The 16,912-nt window shown below is 39.4% G+C and overlaps 1 protein-coding gene across 3 annotated transcripts in view; it reads right to left on the reverse strand.

Moving 5' to 3' along the window:
- The window catches only part of DCDC2 (doublecortin domain containing 2), a 166,375-nt gene that overhangs the window by 78,419 nt on the left and 71,044 nt on the right, over positions 1-16,912 (reverse strand). For all 3 annotated transcript variants that reach the window (XM_087438085.1, XM_087438086.1, XM_087438087.1), the window contains one exon: positions 16,605-16,767. In XM_087438085.1, the coding sequence (XP_087294211.1) occupies positions 16,605-16,767 (163 nt within the window). The remainder of the gene's footprint in view (positions 1-16,604; positions 16,768-16,912) is intronic.

Raw genomic sequence — 16,912 nt, forward strand, 5'->3', positions numbered from 1 at the left:
AGAAAAAAATAAATAAACAGAGGAGAGCGAGTGGCCTGAGTCTGTGTGTGAACCGGAGAGGGATTAGATTCATCGGGAGGCTAAAGATTGAGCTTTTGTAAAATTCTGTGTAGGGGGCCATGATTTAAAGTTATTCTCCATCATTTAATGTGAGAAATTAGAAATGTAAATAATCTTTAGTCCAAAGTGGCTTTTAAATCCTCTAGTAATGGAAAATCCGATATCATGTAGACAGCACTACACAAAGAATGATTTCACATTATAAATTGAGGAAAATTCATCAACTCAGTTTGGTTTTATAGCCTCCGTTTTTTTAGTGGTATCTTCTTAAGGCTGTTATCTTGGCAGCACAGTGCACCAATTCAGGGGCCATTCGACCATGGTGATTTCTTTATTAAATTATAACAAGATTAATTTTTCAGTTTTCCCCACATACAGCCATGTATTGCACCTCAGCTTTAACATTGATTTCTTAAGTCAAGTAAGCAGTCTTTTCTCTAACCTATTACTTTTCCTTGAATTTGAATAAAATGCCTCTACTTAACATGGATATAGATCTACTTTGCCTCAACACTGTGGCAGGCAGAGCCCCTGTTAATCTCCATGCCACTGGGAGGTTTGATTAGCAATTCTGATTTAATCAAGCTAATGTTGATTAAGAAATATGACCATAAATAATTGCAATGCCTAAATTCAAATAAAAGCACAGCCAAAAATCCATACTTCGGAAAAATTCAGTGATTCTCTCATTAAACTTTACAGAGAGCCTAGTACATGTTAGAAACTGAGTCAGATGATGGGCTCAGGAAGATGAATGAGGCAATAATAAGGGGTCTTGGCTCTCAAATTGTTCACGGACCAGTGGAGAAGAAGGACATGAGAACAAAAGCTTCTATTACGATGTAACACACACTATTGTAAAGTCATGTGCCGCTGTGGAGGTAGAGAGAGGAAAGGCTCAACTCTGGGAGTGTCAGGACAGATTTTACAGAAGAGACGATGCCACAGTGAGTCTTAAAGAGACTATAGTTGATGGGAACTGGGATGGAATTCTAGGCACATGCGAAGGGACATGGAAAAGGCTCATGCAATAAAGAAACTCTAAAAAGTTCTGTATGCCCAACGCGCATGTAGGAGGCTGGTGGAAGATAAAGCTGGAAAGAAAGACCATCAAAGTGAGAAGCTTCTAAAGGAACTTCATTAGAAGAGTTTTGAGTTTTGAGGGCATCACTGGCAGAGTTGTGAAGAACAGAGTGGGAGGGAGCTCAGGGAACCATCTAAAAGGCTGCAGTAGTCTGCGTGAAAAATAAGGAGATTAAATCAGGAATGGCAAGAAGGGCCAGATTCAAGAGACTCTGAGAAGGGAAAAATCAATGCAAATTAGCCCTGAGTGGGTGTGGGAATGAAGAACATGGAAAAGTCTAGACTGACTATGAAGTTATCAGGATTAAAATGGCAGAAGGGGTCACATAGAGGGGATTAGAAAGGAATGGGGCAGGGACTGTTCAAGTCCTGAATTATCACTGCAGGCTGACAGAAACTATCAATGCTTCCTTTGACCCCTGCCCACCAACATGGATCACTCCAGATTCGTAGCATGGTGATACCCTGAAATATGGAATATGTGAGGAAAATTAAGTATATAGAGGCAATTTAGGGCTTGTAATATTTTTTTAAACATACGCACGTAGGGTGTCTATGAGAAAGCAACGTAGAAATTTCAAGTAGTCAGGAATATCTAAGCCTTAATCTAAGAAAAGTAGTTGAGCCTGGAAACAAATTCCAACTTCATGTCTATAAGGAGGCTGTTGAGAGTGCGTCAAGGGAATTTTAGTAAGGGATACATAATAATGAAAAATGAAAGTCTATTACTTTAAGGAAAAGTCACAATTTTTTGTTGTTTTTATGGACAATGGTCTTTAGTATAAACAGTGATGTTCACTTGTCACCGTTATGATTTTTAAGAAGAGTCCACGGCAACTTTTGAGCTAATCTGAGACAGAGTATAAAAATAATACGATAAGATTAAACCACCAAGGAAAAGCCCACCACCACTACCAAAAAAAAAAAATTACAGTAAGTCTCTATTGTCCAATAAACAAATTTCTGAACAATCCTTCCTCTTCCTTGTTCATATTAAATTAAATTACTATTCTAATTTGGATAATTAATTAACATTTAACTACTCTTTAGTTTAGTTTAAACTAAACTAAAATGCATTAGAGATTTAAATGCTGAACTCAATCCTGGTTTTCCCTTTTTTTGTCCCCCAAATTCTATGCCCAGAACTTCCTCTCTGAAATAAACATCAATTGCCTATCTCAGCAGTCAGATTTAACCTCTCTCTCCTGCTCTCAAAGCCTTTCACACGGGATCTATTCTGCTACTTGTCACATCCTACCTTGACCTAGAGGCACTTTTGAGTCTCCAACTCAATTTTGGTCTTCATGAGGGGAAAACCATGTTTTTTCCCATTTTTATGCCTTTCCTTCAACGAGTTTACCATGCAAATAATAAAATGCAGTGAAGCAAAGTGGAGTAAGGAGATTAACCTAGAAACTAAGTGATGTGAAAGAGAATCAGTGCTTAAGGTTATTTTTCGTTATTTTTTTTTTTTTTTTATTTGAAGAAATGATTTTGTCAACCCAGCTGACCTTTTTCTTCTCTCTCCTTCTACTCCTTTCTAATCCTATGGACCTTCTTTAACTACTCTATCATTCTTCAAAGACTTCTTCAGCTTTGGGTTTCAGACTGGAGTGGCAACTGAGTCTTGGTAGGGAGAAGGAGGGAAGCAACAAGAAGGCAGCCATGAAAGGAAACAGGAATTAGTAATAAATACCCTCCCTCCCCATCTCCAGACTCCCTAATTCCAGGTACTCAAGTTCCTCATTTCTGGCTTGGAGACCAGTCCAAACTAATTCATATCTCCTTACATAGATACTGCTATTAACCAATAACCTCTTTAGGCACTTTCTACTTTATAGGAGTGTTTTCTCATTCATTCTCATTAATGTTCCATTATTATAAAAATGCTAAATAACCATAATCATGCTTCTAAATTATAACCTCAGGGTGAACCTGGGAATAAAGTCTAAAGAGAATTTGATTATTCTCCCAACTAATTTCTAAAAATTAAACAAGAAACCTGCCTCACAAATGAAAAACTGCCTTATATCCATCTATTTACTAAAGAAACTTTTTGTTCCTTGGTCCCTGCTGTCTGAGGCTCACTCAGAAAATAAAAATTCCTAAGGGGTGAACTCATCCATCTAAAAGTTATTGAGTGCTGTAGTAATTAGATCTGGAATTCTGTTTTAGTTAGAAAACTTTACCAAACTGAAAATGTAATAAATCTCAAACACACTAGGACGGAAAGCACCAGAGAAACTGCAGAGACCATTTGTCCATCATGGTACTCCTGGTTCCTCTTAAGTTTTTGTCCTGGGTGGCTAATCATCTCATCTCCCAGAACAATGACAGCCCCACCACTCATTCCAAAATTAGACGGGAATTATTGAGAACTTTGGTACCAATGGGGGTAAATGACAGTATCCTTTTATTTAATTAAGAAAAACAGCCATTACACCCTTTTTGCTCCTAATACATGCTTGGGCCAGTCTGACTTGGGAACTGTCTATTTTTTCAACTGGATCTTTTCGGTGGTTTTATAGTTATAGAGGAATAGTCATTCATTTTCAGAATGCAAAATTTTCACCTCATTTTCAAAAAACAATTTTAGAATTCTGAACTATCACTTTCTTCATCTCTCGCATTAAGTACAGTTTAAATCCATTTTCTTGCTATTATTTTTTGGTGTTCAATTACTCGACAGAATGACTGTGCCTCTGTTTTTGATCTGAGATGTCAATGCTTTTTTCCCCTTTACTGGTGCTCTGCACAAAGGTTCATAACCACACTAGGTACAATGTATGGAAGGTCACTGCACTGATACAGCTTGGTGCCCTGTGTTCAGTCTTATGTAAAATATACACAGAATCTCTCCACCACATTTAGGCTATAGACAACTATAAAGTCTGATTAAGACCCCTGTAATCATGAGAAAAACTCTAAACTTGGGGGCAAAGGACCTTTGTTCACATGCTACAATACCTTGGAAATAGACAGCTGTCATTTATTAAATGCCCTCTGGCTTACTGCTGCAAGATACTAAAGCTTTCTGCATTTTAGTCTTCAGATCCGTAAAATGGAAATTACTATTTCCATTTATGAATAATACCTACCCATCAGTGTTTGTTCCATAAAACAAGTGAGGTAATTAGAGGTAAAAGTGCTATACAAATGTTTCTCATTTCTACTTCACATCCTCTTCCTGTACTTGCTCCTTAAGAGTCAGGGTTGCCCCTCCTCTTCTAAGTCTATGGGTCCTCCCTAAGGCATCTTCTCCTTCACTTTGGCTTCAACTCCCACCTATTGGCTGATGACCTCCAGATCTACATCTGCAAGGGGAGTCTTTCATTGCCAGCTGATCCATGTACACCTCCTCTGGATGCCATATAAGTCCCTTTAATTCAACATGTACAGTCTTTCTCTCCTCCTGTGCACACTCCCTGAAAGTTAGTGACACCAACTATCCAGGCCAAAATCCTCAGTATCCCCTCAGATCCCATTTACTCTCTCACACCTTCCCATATGATCTCAGGTCATATTCATTTATTCATATTCATTCATTCATACATATTTCTCAAATCTGTCCTCTCCTCTCCATCCCACTATCCAAGACTCTCAAATCCATCATCGTCCCTCTCCTTGTCTACAGCAGCCCGTCTAGGTTTCCATACCTCCAGGAAATCCTCCTCTAATGCCCTGCCGCATCCTCGTAGCCAACCTGGAAGTCTACTGCAGTTTTGATGGACAGTTCCCATATACTTCCAGGCCCTCCTACCTCAAGTTCCTGAGTCTTTGCCTGAGGCCTTTCTCTGGCCACAGAAGCATGTTCAGCCTGAGTGTGGGACAGGCCAGAGTACCAGGGAGTTAATGTTCCAAGAACAACCCTCAACCAAAGAAGGACAGGAATTGGAGGACAGATACCCCAGCTTCCTCACTCCTGCACGGGGCAATTCTGAGGTGTGTTTCAGACACTCAGAGGGTTTCAGCAAGACCCGAGCTCCAGCTGCCCACAGGGGACCCTATTCAATAATACCCCCCTTATTAGCTTTCCTCCCTTCCATGTCCTACCTGCCCCTGCTTTCTGGGATCACCTCCCAAATGAACTACTTGCACCCAAGTCCTTTTCTCAGATCCTCACCTATTAAGCAAAGTTTTGGGGAAACCCAAATTAAGATAAACAGGAATGAGAATGGCATGAGATTTCTTAACCGCAACAATAAAAGCAGTGAAGTATCACATTCAAAATTCTGAGTGAAAAGTATTTCCAACCAAGAATTCTATGTCAAACTAAAAGTTAAATGCAAGAGTATGATGAAGACATTTTCAGACATGCTGAATGTGATATTGTGATATAATAAGAAATATAGTTTGGCCTTGCCCACAGTTCCTGGCGCACAGCTCTTAAAACCTTTGTAATTTCCTAAGTGATAAAGAGGAATGGGAGCATCTTTTCTTATAACATTTGGCCTTTTGTCCTCAAATAACTCAATAACTCAAATAACTCCAGTTCCTGAAATAGCTCCAGAGCTAAGGTGAAAGGAGCGTCTTATTATTCATAACAAGCCCTTTCAACCACATCTGAGTTTATGCTAATGAGGTGACTTTTAGAAAGCTTATAAGGAAGGGGAGCTGGTTGCCAGGGGACCCAACCACGTGATCAGAGGACTAGAACTTTCAGTCCCACTTCCACCCCCACCTCTCGGGAGAGGGGAGGGGCTGGAGGTTGAGTTAATCACTAATGGCCAATGATTAACAATGAGTTAATCACCATGCCTACATAATGAAACCTCTATTTAAAAAATCCTATACAAAGGGCTTTGGAGAGCTTCCAGGTTGGTGAACACACGGTCGTGCCGGAAGGGCATGGAAGATCCACATCCCTTCCCCCATACTTTGCCCTATTCATCTCTTCCATTTGGCTGTTATTATAAACATTACATACATTATAAACATCATTATAATAAATGAGTAATCTAGTAAATAAACTATTTTCCTGAGTTCTATGAGCTAATCTAGCAAATTATCAAACTCAAGGAGAGGTCATGGGAACCTCCAATTTATACTGGTCAGTCAGACGCACAGGAAGCAACCTGGACTTGAGATTGGCATCTGAAGTGTGTGTGTGTGTGTGTGTGTGTGTGTGTGTGTGTGTTTTGTGGGGAGTTGGGGGGCGTGACAGCCTTGTGGGACTGAGCCCTCAACCTATGGGGTCTTCGCTAATCCCTGGTAGATAGTGTCACAATTGAATTAAATTGTAGGACACCCAGCTGTTGTCCGCAAAGATTGGAGAATTGCTTGGTGTGGGGAAAAAAACTCACACAATCTGGTGTCACAGAGTTCTGGAGAGTACTGAGAGGAGAGCAGTGAGTGGAGTAGAGAAACAGGGAGAGACTTTCTTTTCACTGGGTCTCAAAACCTAATGACCATCTAACTACCCATTCTCAGGAAACTACTGGAGAATATGTTCTGCCAAAATGGAGTGAACCAAGAAACAGTAGACATAAGACCCTGGAACTCAGATCTACACAGAAGAGAAGCAAAAGGAATTCCCAGACCAATCATGGAGGGAAATCTAAGACAACATACGTGCTGCAAGTCCAGAAGGCAACCTCTGCAGACTGGAACCAGAGATGTGAGGGCTCCACAGAGTGTGAGTGTTTCAGAAAGAGTGTTTCAAGAAGAAAATAAATGAAACTGCTAGGCTACCCAGTGAGTTCTGCTCTATGTATTTTGTAAAACAGCACCATCAACAGCCCTACTCTGTAGCCCCTGCATGTCAAGACAGCCTATGGAAAGAAGACCAGTTTTTGTGCTTGTTTTTGGAAAGAGCTTAATTTGGCCATTAACTAAGCATAAGAAGAACTCTTTGTGAAATACTGTTCTGGGAACCCAGAATTTAAAATTTCACAATTCAAATTGTGCACATATGTCTATCTGCCAAAGACTGAGTGGTCTCTTATATAAATGCAACTTAGAGGAACACAAGGTGCTGAATAAGATGGTGTTAGAGTAGCAGTGGGGTGTGTAGATGTATGTATCGCGCATGTGTGTGATTAAAAGGGGTAGAGGAAGCCTACTCAGTAGAAGGGGTATCAGACCTAAGGCAGGGGTCTTAGAGGAAGAGAGTTTTCCTCACCTTGACCCTGGATCCATCATCTTATTCAGTGAGGGTATTAGACCTTCTCTCCCACTGCCATGAAATCTCATTAAATTCCTTTATAACCAGTAAGGGAACCAAACACAGTGAGGCAGGGTATAAAACAAAACGTGGCCTTGGGTCTTGCTATAATTCTTCAATCTGTCTAAACATGAGGGCTTTTAAAAGCATGCTGTCAGTTTTATTTTTCCCATCACTAATAAACATGATTCTTGGTTCCTATACACACGCCATTGTGAATTCCTATACTGTTTGTTGATCAATGGGACAGTAGACTCTAGCCCTGAAGAGCATAGGATCCAGAGTTTCACTGCCTGGATTTGAGTTCCATGTAAAACTCAATGCCCAGATTCACGCCCAGAAAGCAATCTACGACAGACTGAAACAGTGGGTCTGAGCCCCCATTACTGGCTGCTCGTTTGATCATACGCAAACGTCTTAACTCTTCAGTGCTTTAGTTTCTTTATTACTAAAATGGGGATGATGATAATAATAACGATACCTACGTCATAGGACTGATATGAAGATCAATGAGATTGTATATGTAAGTACTCAGTCTAGTCCTTGCACATGGTAAACACCCAGAAAATGTGAGCTGTTTATGTTAGCTATCGATCTGATCAGAACCACACAAAAAGAAGGTGTCTTAATTTTCATCAGAAATTCCCCACACTGTTCAACAGTCAAGAAAGCAGTAATGTGTGGAAACACTGCTTATTCGAGTACCCCAGTGCTTCTCAAATTGTGCTATAGAGAACAATGTTCTTCAGTAACAGGGATTCAAAGTCTGAAAAAGCATGGAATATTTCCATATGAAAGTCTCTGATAAATCCTGTAGCAAAAAAAATGGCTTAACTTTGTATAATTCAACATTTTCCAAATTTATGTTTGAACATAGAACTCTTATTACAAGAAACATCTATTAAAAACCCATAAAACTAGTGCTCCACGGAACCCCCTTTAGGAAATGACAAGCTGTTCCCTGGGTAAGAGCATCCACCTTAAGATCATCCAGAAGCTCTATGTAATCCCAAGGGGTCGTGAAGAAGCAGTGCAGGGTGCTGGGCTGCCAGCCCAGGCCTTAGAAGTTGTCCTCAATGATTTGGGTGGAGGATTCCTGTTTCTTACTATGGCATAAGTACTCTCCATAAAATGACTCCCCCTTTGTGTTGGCACCTTTCCCATTAAGCAAAACAAAGCCTGGGAGAAAGCCAGCTATGATCAGTCCAAAGGTGACAGACACATGCTCTTAACTTGTGCAGGGGCACAGAGGCCCTGTCAGTTTTGCTGACCTCCCTGTGAAAAATGATTTTTATTATGGCATTTTAAAGGAAACGAAACCTTGCCCAATTCACAGAAACAATTTGGTGTTATCATCCAATTGTATAAAATAAGAATAAATAGTTAGCTTTAAAACTACATAGCTCAGAAGTACTTTATAGACATTTTCTCTTTATCTTTATCCCCATTGTGACAGCATGCTGCAAGGTGATTGGCAATAAAGGTTATTTATTATTTTGAAAACAACTTAGGGTAACAGAGAAGAATAAAAATAGAGTTTAACTATAAAATAGGCCACAGTCTACAAATGAGTCCCAGTATATTATATGAGTGGGGAAATATCCCTCCCCTACCTTATTATACCAAGCAGTATTTCGTAACTGTTTCAGACACCATACTAAATACATCTTAGTAGAAATGGTACTCTGGTACTGTACTACTTTCCACATGGACAGCAATCCAGGAAATGACTTAATATCAAGAAGGAGAAGATGTCAATGCTTACAATATAAACACATTTTAGCATTTATGGGTGGTGAATGGAGTTTGGTCATTGAACTGGAGAAGGAAATTGCTTCTACTTGACCAAGGAAAATTTCTTGATAAGATACAACTATGACTACTCGAAGAAAATGTGTAAGTGCTAAGCAATTATTGCAAGAGAGAGAAAATGGAGTTGCCCTGGTGATTAGCAAAGTGTGTGGTACATAGTAAGCACTCAATAAATGTTTACGGAAGAAATGAAAGTAGTATTCTGATATAGCAAACGGAGTTCAGAAGTCTAAAGATTCATGAAACATGAGGGAGGAAATTCAGATGCAGAGAAGGGCTTGGGTTACAAGAGTTTAAGTCCTAGGATATTCAAGTAACTGTAAAAAAAAATTGGATTTGGCCATTTAATAAATAAACTAGAGGTCAACCTCAAAAATATCCATCTTCTTCAAGGTTCTCAAATTCTGAAAATTCTCAAGGTCTGAATGCTGAAGACTTAGACTCAGTCCTAGCCTGGTATGTGTGAGAGTAGAGCAGACCCATTATTACACCACATTGCTAGAGAGGAAAATCTCCTTGTCAGTAATAAACTAACTGCTACCACCTACAAAACACAAAGGGCTCAAATCAACCACTCTCATTTACAAAGAGAATATGAAATACTGAAGCATGGAAGAGGAGAAAAATGAGAACTCCTCCAATCTCTCAGATAAGCTTCAGGATACATCAACACTCTTACCACTAAAGGGAGATAGGTCAAAACACATGTGAAAGCCTCCCTCACCCCTCCCCTGGACTCATGGGCATCAAGGCCCTACAGATAATCACATGAGAATGTCCACCTCTTAGCTAGCTACGTGTCAGCGTGGCAGTTTCCAGAAACCACTAGCCATTGACATACCCTTGACTCTGGGATAACTGGTTTCTCCTCTTTTTTCCCCATTTGTAAAACTAGGGAAATGCTGTTACCTAATTCTGAGGATTTGTAGATGAAGCTTATAAAATATCAGATTAAAATCCACAATTGAGATATTCTAAAGCATGGGTATCAGAATTGTACCATTACTCACTGTTCGGAATTTGTAGCCCTTAATTTCAATTGTCACCACAAATGTAGGCATAATGGACCTGCACATACACACAACCACACACACTCAACAAATGCTGAGCACTACTCTGAGCAGGATACTCTGCTGGGTGCTTATCTGTGTCTCATGTGTGAATGATGGCCGAGGAGCCGCTGAAACTCTAATGGACCGGGCCCTCATCCTAATCTATCTCACCACAGGGCTGGCAGAAAGAAGAGGAAGTTGGCGAGGGAGGAAAGTAATAAATCCTCTGGCTACTTCTTCCCCCTCCTGCCACCCTGTCACCAGCATCTCATGGACATTCCTGACATCACACCCCTCCCTAACAACTTCAGTCTGGGCCCTACCTCAGATCCCATGATGACATGCCCAGCCAGGGTGACTCAACTTTTCTGAAAAGTAGATCTTTTTCTGAAATGTAGATGAATCACACTTCAGTCTTTGGTGTGTCAGAAACTCATCACTGGTATGGATCCACGTTTTCTCTACAGCAAGCTACAGAAAAGCTCAGAGCTAACTTTGGAGGCAGCAGAATCAAAGAAATGCTGTGAAATTTGTCAGAGTCCTTGATGGGCCACGAAAGAAACACGACCTATTGAGAAGTAATGGATAGCATCTATGAAAAGGGAGGTGGGCAGGCCTAAGCTAGGGGAAAAATGAAGATGAGACAATCCCAACATCATCCTCTTGCACAGCATCAACTAATAAAAGAACCTCAGCCCAGACCTCAGTGTCCCCCTCCTGAAATTCTAGGTCCAGCCCCTCCACCTTTGCATTCCTCCTCAGACCCAAACCCAGTTGGATCCCTAACCTCAAGGCTCTGGCCTACACCAGTAATTTGACCTAGGGCAGTTCTGCATCCCTCTGTAGCAGAGGCACATGAGTTTCTGGCATTCTGAAATGGAACTTCTAGCTCACTTTCCCACTAGAAACATTCTCGCACACCGCAGCTATCTTATGTGGCATTGTGAGTACAGTGCAAGAATTAAGATGCATTATGGGTTATATAGAACTTTATGGGCTACTTGTATGGAAAACGCAATGTGAGTAACAAAATACCTACTTACAATGAATGTCTGGAATAAAATCTTCTGAAAGTTTGGAAACATCTATGTAATTCAACAGCTCACAAACTCCTCCTTTTGAAAACAAAAAAGTATCTTCACACCGCAACCCTGGGCTATATAAAAAATAGCCCCCAAAAGAAGTTTACTGCTGAGGCCTCAACCCTATATCAGCTGTAAAAGAATGCTTTTCTCACGGTGCTTCTCCCTCCAGTGTACAAAGTGTGTACAAGGGCAGCATATGAAAAGAATATTTTCTAAAAAGGGCTAGTATCTTACTCCTCTCAAACTCAGATAAACATCTTACTGGCATTCAGCCAGCCTCTAATTTTTCAGTCTCTCAGCACTAAAGTGAACAGCAAAGTATACATTCCTAAACTAACTTTTATTAACAGAATTTGAATAACACAATAAAACTTGAAGAAATTACTAAAACCCCTTGCTGTACTAGAATTTTGTTGTACAATATGTCATTCCAACAAAGGTCATTGAGACACGGAAAAAGGCTTATTTTACAAATTTTTATCACACTAGCACTTGACGTAGTAAAATTTGACCCATATCCCACAACACTGCCATTGAGATGGGAAGTCACAATCAATGAATAGAAAATCTGTATTTCCCTGTCATAGGGTGAGTATGGTGGCAACAGACACCAATGTATCATAAATCTTACCTTAGCTTATTAAACAAAAGCAGTGCCCTGCTTTGTGAAGCCATGCTGGTGCCTTCTTAGATACTTCCTTCTGGTACATGATACTCTTTGGAGGGTGAGACTTGGGAGAGCACATTTGAAAAACGTGCTTCCTGTTTTATCTTCAGAGTCTCTTGTGACTGGGAACCATTCAAGTGCCTGAGCTGGTTCATCAGCTGAACCCAAGAAGCTCAAGTTTCAGGGACCCGGGACATGACTCTGAGGATGGATTGCAGTAATGCTTCACGCTTGGGGCAACGCAGCAAACCATGTGCAGGTTGTAGCTATTAGAAAATTCAAGAGCATGACTGCTCGAGGGCAGTCACCCAGCAAGGTCATCACATTCAGTCATGCTTCCCCGGCACTGCACCTGCTCCCCATCATTCATCAGGAGTCTAAACATCACAAGTTCCTTGGGAGCTATCACAGAACGATGCTGGGGATAAGCCAGGAACTGCATCAAGGATACTAGTTGGTGTGCGTGTGTGTGTGTGTGTTTGCACGCGCCCACACATGCAAACAGAATCACATCCTTCAAAAGAAAACAAGTCTTGTTTTTGCTTACATTTTAATACTCTGCTTTTGAAAAGTATTTATAATTATCGACACCACATAAGCCATAGCAACACAGACCAGGCTATTTTCTCTGCAGCCTTTTCAATATTTCTAAGGATCCCTAAATTCACTACCCTGTCTGTGTTCCAAGGGTTCTAAAAACACCAAATTTTTTCACGTAGAAAATATTAAAAATATCAATGAATATAATCAATCCCAAAATACCATTTCAAAACAATTATCATTGCTACTTTGCTCGTAGTAGAGAGTGTAGCTAGTTAACAGCCTCTAAAACATATCTCAAGACACCGAAACCCAAGTGGAAAGTGTAACGAAGACACACGCTGGTCAGTTAAGCTGGTATTTAAATGCAGCACTAAAAATGCATTTCACACCCAACTTCATCAATCACCAACCAATCTCACTTTGCATCTTGGCTACCAAAAGAAAATGGGATTTGTTTCCCTGAAGAAATATGTCACTGCTCTGCTTGAATTATTAAGCTTTACTATTATAGAGAGAAACAGTCAAAAAAAAAAAAAAAAAAAAGAAAAGAAAAAGAAATAAAATTAGACCCAGGTTGCCATCTACAGACTGACATCAGCACTGCTCATTCACACAGCATTAGATGTCAGAATTTCGGTAAATACCAGCAGTAAAAAAAGGACAAAATGTATGACTACAATCTTAATTATTAAAAAAATCAAGATAGCCTACGAAGTCTCTTTTTTCTAATTAACACGAGAACAGTATATAGGTAAAGAACACTGGATCAAAACTTTGCACAATTTAACATATGCTATAAAATAATCATAGATATTCATCCTAACTCTAAAACTTAACACTTTGAAATAAAATTGAATAGATTACTTAATTCCAAATTTAAAATATTTTTAAGTAGAAAAAACGATGTTTCATCTCTAAAACAAAATTCTTGCATTTTTTGATTCAATATTTGTGTATATTGTGAAATGACCACAATAATAAGTCTAGTTAACATCCATCCTAATAAGTCTAGTTAACATCCGTCCCCATACATAGTTACACAAATTTTTTTCTAGTGATGAGAACTTTTAAGATCTACTCACTTAGCAACTTTCAAATGTGCAATTCAGTATTAAATTCGTGCATTTTTTAGTCATTATCTTGACTCGCCACACACCTTCCCTTTCACTTCGTTTCAAGTCCTTATTGTTTTTATCTTTCTAAGGAATAAGAGGCCTCTTGAGACATGAATATCCAAATGCACACTTGGTTCTAATTACTAAAACAGAGGACATTAAAACAAAAAGCAACTGCAATAATAAATGAATATGAACGCTGAATTAAGGAGCCAAAAAAAGAGAACAAGAAAGAGAGACAATTTTGATATTATAACCTGGAAACATCTATAGCCAAAGACATCTGGAAGAAGATCTGATAAGGAGAAATAGCTCAATTTTCAAAAGTATGGATTTAAACTAATACCTTTAAATTTATCAAGTGATGATTTAATCTAGTGAACTGCACAAAATCTTTTTTCATTTTCCCTGGAAAAATTGTTTTTGGAAGCCAAGATTCATTTCCCAGGTCATATGTTCTTTCTATCAAGATAAAAAGATACAAAATGCTCCGTCTAAACTCTCCTATATGCTTCTAGATCAGTGGTATAAGCCTCTCACCGGGGAATAATTTCAGTCCCCAAAACCTTCATTTGAAAGACACCAGCTGTTGTTGTTCTATGTAACAATGAGATCCAGCAGTTAAAAACCTATAATCTGCACATTATAAAACTGCATTGGAAAATATACACTTAAAATGGGCAATTATCTAAAACAACTGCAGGATTCTCTAAAGACAAGGAAAGAAGAGCTGAGGGTTTCTACCTTTTCTTAGCGTTTTTAAAATATGACTTGCTTCAGTGTTCAACATGTTTTTTGTTATTTTCATCCCCACAGATACAGCTGTAGTTGAAAACTATTTGTGAATTTCTACAAAAGCAAAAATACTTATAATTCAGCTTTTAATAAAGGTTACTTTCCTAGGAAAGAGGAAAATGTTGATACAGCCTCTTGTGTTCTCAAGTTTCTACAAATAAGAACCTGAAAAGATGGTGGTTCCCTTTCTCCTGAGGGACAACTACTAAATCTACAGACTTTTGAAAAATATAGTGGAAGGAGAATTTGGGATTTTTGTAAGCTAATAAGAGCCTCACAGAAAATAAGCAAGCAATATTTTATAAAAGCCTTTAATAAAAATATAATTCACGCCAAGTTGAAAATGGGTCCTGTTTCTTAGTGGTTTTTAAAGTATTACAGAGACTTACCTATTTTGTAACTTCCATCATTCATTAATCAGTATTTATTAAGTGTCTCAAATCTATGAGACCTGTGCCAGTTGTTGGGGATTAAAACAAAACTAGTAAGACACAGCCGATGGCCTTAGGGGCTTTACAATCTAGTACATATTGATTAAAATAAAGCCTCTATTATTTTTAATGCTCAAGGTACGGCCTGTTCTTCCAGGCTAGCTTTTTCCCTTTGGTGCCTGTCATACAATAAGCATTCAACAAACATTTGTTGACGGCATTTCACCCTAGCCTCCTTGTTTCATGGTCATGAAAAGGATTGCATAAATTTAAAGACAAGCAAAACTTGCAAGATAAATCTTAATATGAACCTACATTTTGCAGATAGCTAATAAGGCCCAAAAAAGTTAAGTGATTTGCCCAAGGTCAACAGCAGAACTGGGACAAGAATCTAGGACTTCGACTTCCAGCTAATCTCTATCATTTAAATCTTTGGAGATTTAAATCCTCCTCTACTCGTTCTTTATGTAATTGGCTCATTCATTTAGACTGTTCTTTTAACCTAGTCTCGCACACCTTTCTTCTGCCTCTTTAATCATGTGTTCAGCATCTTCTAAACCTTCCTATGAGTTCATGCCATCTCCTCAGTTGTGAAGCCCACATTAGCTGCAATTCTCACGTAACTCTTCATATCGACTTTGAAATGAGCTGGAGCTCCCAGGTGGAAGATAGAGCTCTGTCCATGAATCTGAAAGCTTATCCCATCCATCCTCTTCCGGGGCACCCCAGGATGTCCCCTGCAGGGCATGTGAGTGGATCCCAGGGGGAAGGAGAAGCAATCACTCCACTGGGCTGTGCCCCAGCCACCCCTCCCTGCCCGCAGCATCACTCCACTCTCATGCACTGGGCTCACTGAGAATACGCTTGAAATGAAACCAAAAACAGCCCGTCTTCCAAAAACTCTAATGTGAATATGCACAATTTTGACGTATATGTCCTTAGTTCATCACACTTTTATCCTGAAATCTCGTACTAATGCAGATTTTTTTCAAAAAATTTATTTTATACCATCTCTCAGCTGGTAATTTAAGATAAAACTACATAACTAATTTTGATATACATAGCTTATTGGTAAAGTTTTGTGTATGTTTTGTATTCTCTTGGGTATCAGTAAAATTAGTAAAACATCTTTTCGGGAAAGGTGATCTATGACTAAATATAAATTGTAATGAATGGAGACAAGAGTTGTAGACACACAAGTAAGAGAGATGGCTGTCAAGAGTAGTTGGTAAAAATGTTAATCAAGCACTGTCAGTAAGAGCACAGGATGGTAAAATTTACCTTTTTTTATAAGACCACCGCAAGAAATATTTTATCTCAAAACACAAGTCCTCATAGCACAACCTCTAATTACAAATGGAAGTTAAACATACAAAACAGTAGGATCTTTCATACACAAAAAGTCTTCTTTGAAAACTATCATATATGACAATCGGGAGTATCTTCTGTGGGCCCATGGAAACAAATGGATCTAATTAAGAATTAAAATTGGGGGCCAGCCCAGTGGCGCAAGCGGTTAAGTGCGCGTGCTCCGCTGCGGCGGCCTGGGGTTCACTGGTTCGGATCCCGGGCGTGCACAGATGCACTGCTTGGTAAGCCATGCTGTGGCGGCGTCCCATATAAAGTGGAGGAAGATCGGCACGGATGTTAGCCCAGGGCCAGTCTTCCTCAGCAAAAAGAGGAGGATTGGCAGATGTTAGCACAAGCCAATCTTCCTCACAAAAAAAAAAAAAGAATTAAAATTGTATCAGAGCCTTAAGATAATGCTAATTAATAATAACAACAACAACAAACTTACCACTGTTCGGAATTGGTTGTGGTGAATCCTTTAACTTTACATTTTGTTTCTCTTTCGTGGGTTTTTCCGAATTCGCATCTTCTTTTTTCCCTTTCCTCTTTGGGGGCTGAGGAGATGAGTTGTCGCTGGATCCGACTGTTGACTTAGATTGGCGATCATTTCCCTGAGTGGCAAAAGATTAGATCCTTACTATTGGCTAATGAACTCCCAAAGTGATTCCTAGTCAATACAAGTCATTAACTAGTGGTAAATAGGACAGGGCTGGGGGATGGATGTATTGTGCTGCTTCTGCTCCTGCCCATTTTAAT

This window comes from Ceratotherium simum, chromosome 13, assembly GCF_057802395.1.
Source record: "Ceratotherium simum simum isolate JZ-2026a chromosome 13, ASM5780239v1, whole genome shotgun sequence".
In the NCBI taxonomy this organism is placed as follows: domain Eukaryota; kingdom Metazoa; phylum Chordata; class Mammalia; order Perissodactyla; family Rhinocerotidae; genus Ceratotherium; species Ceratotherium simum.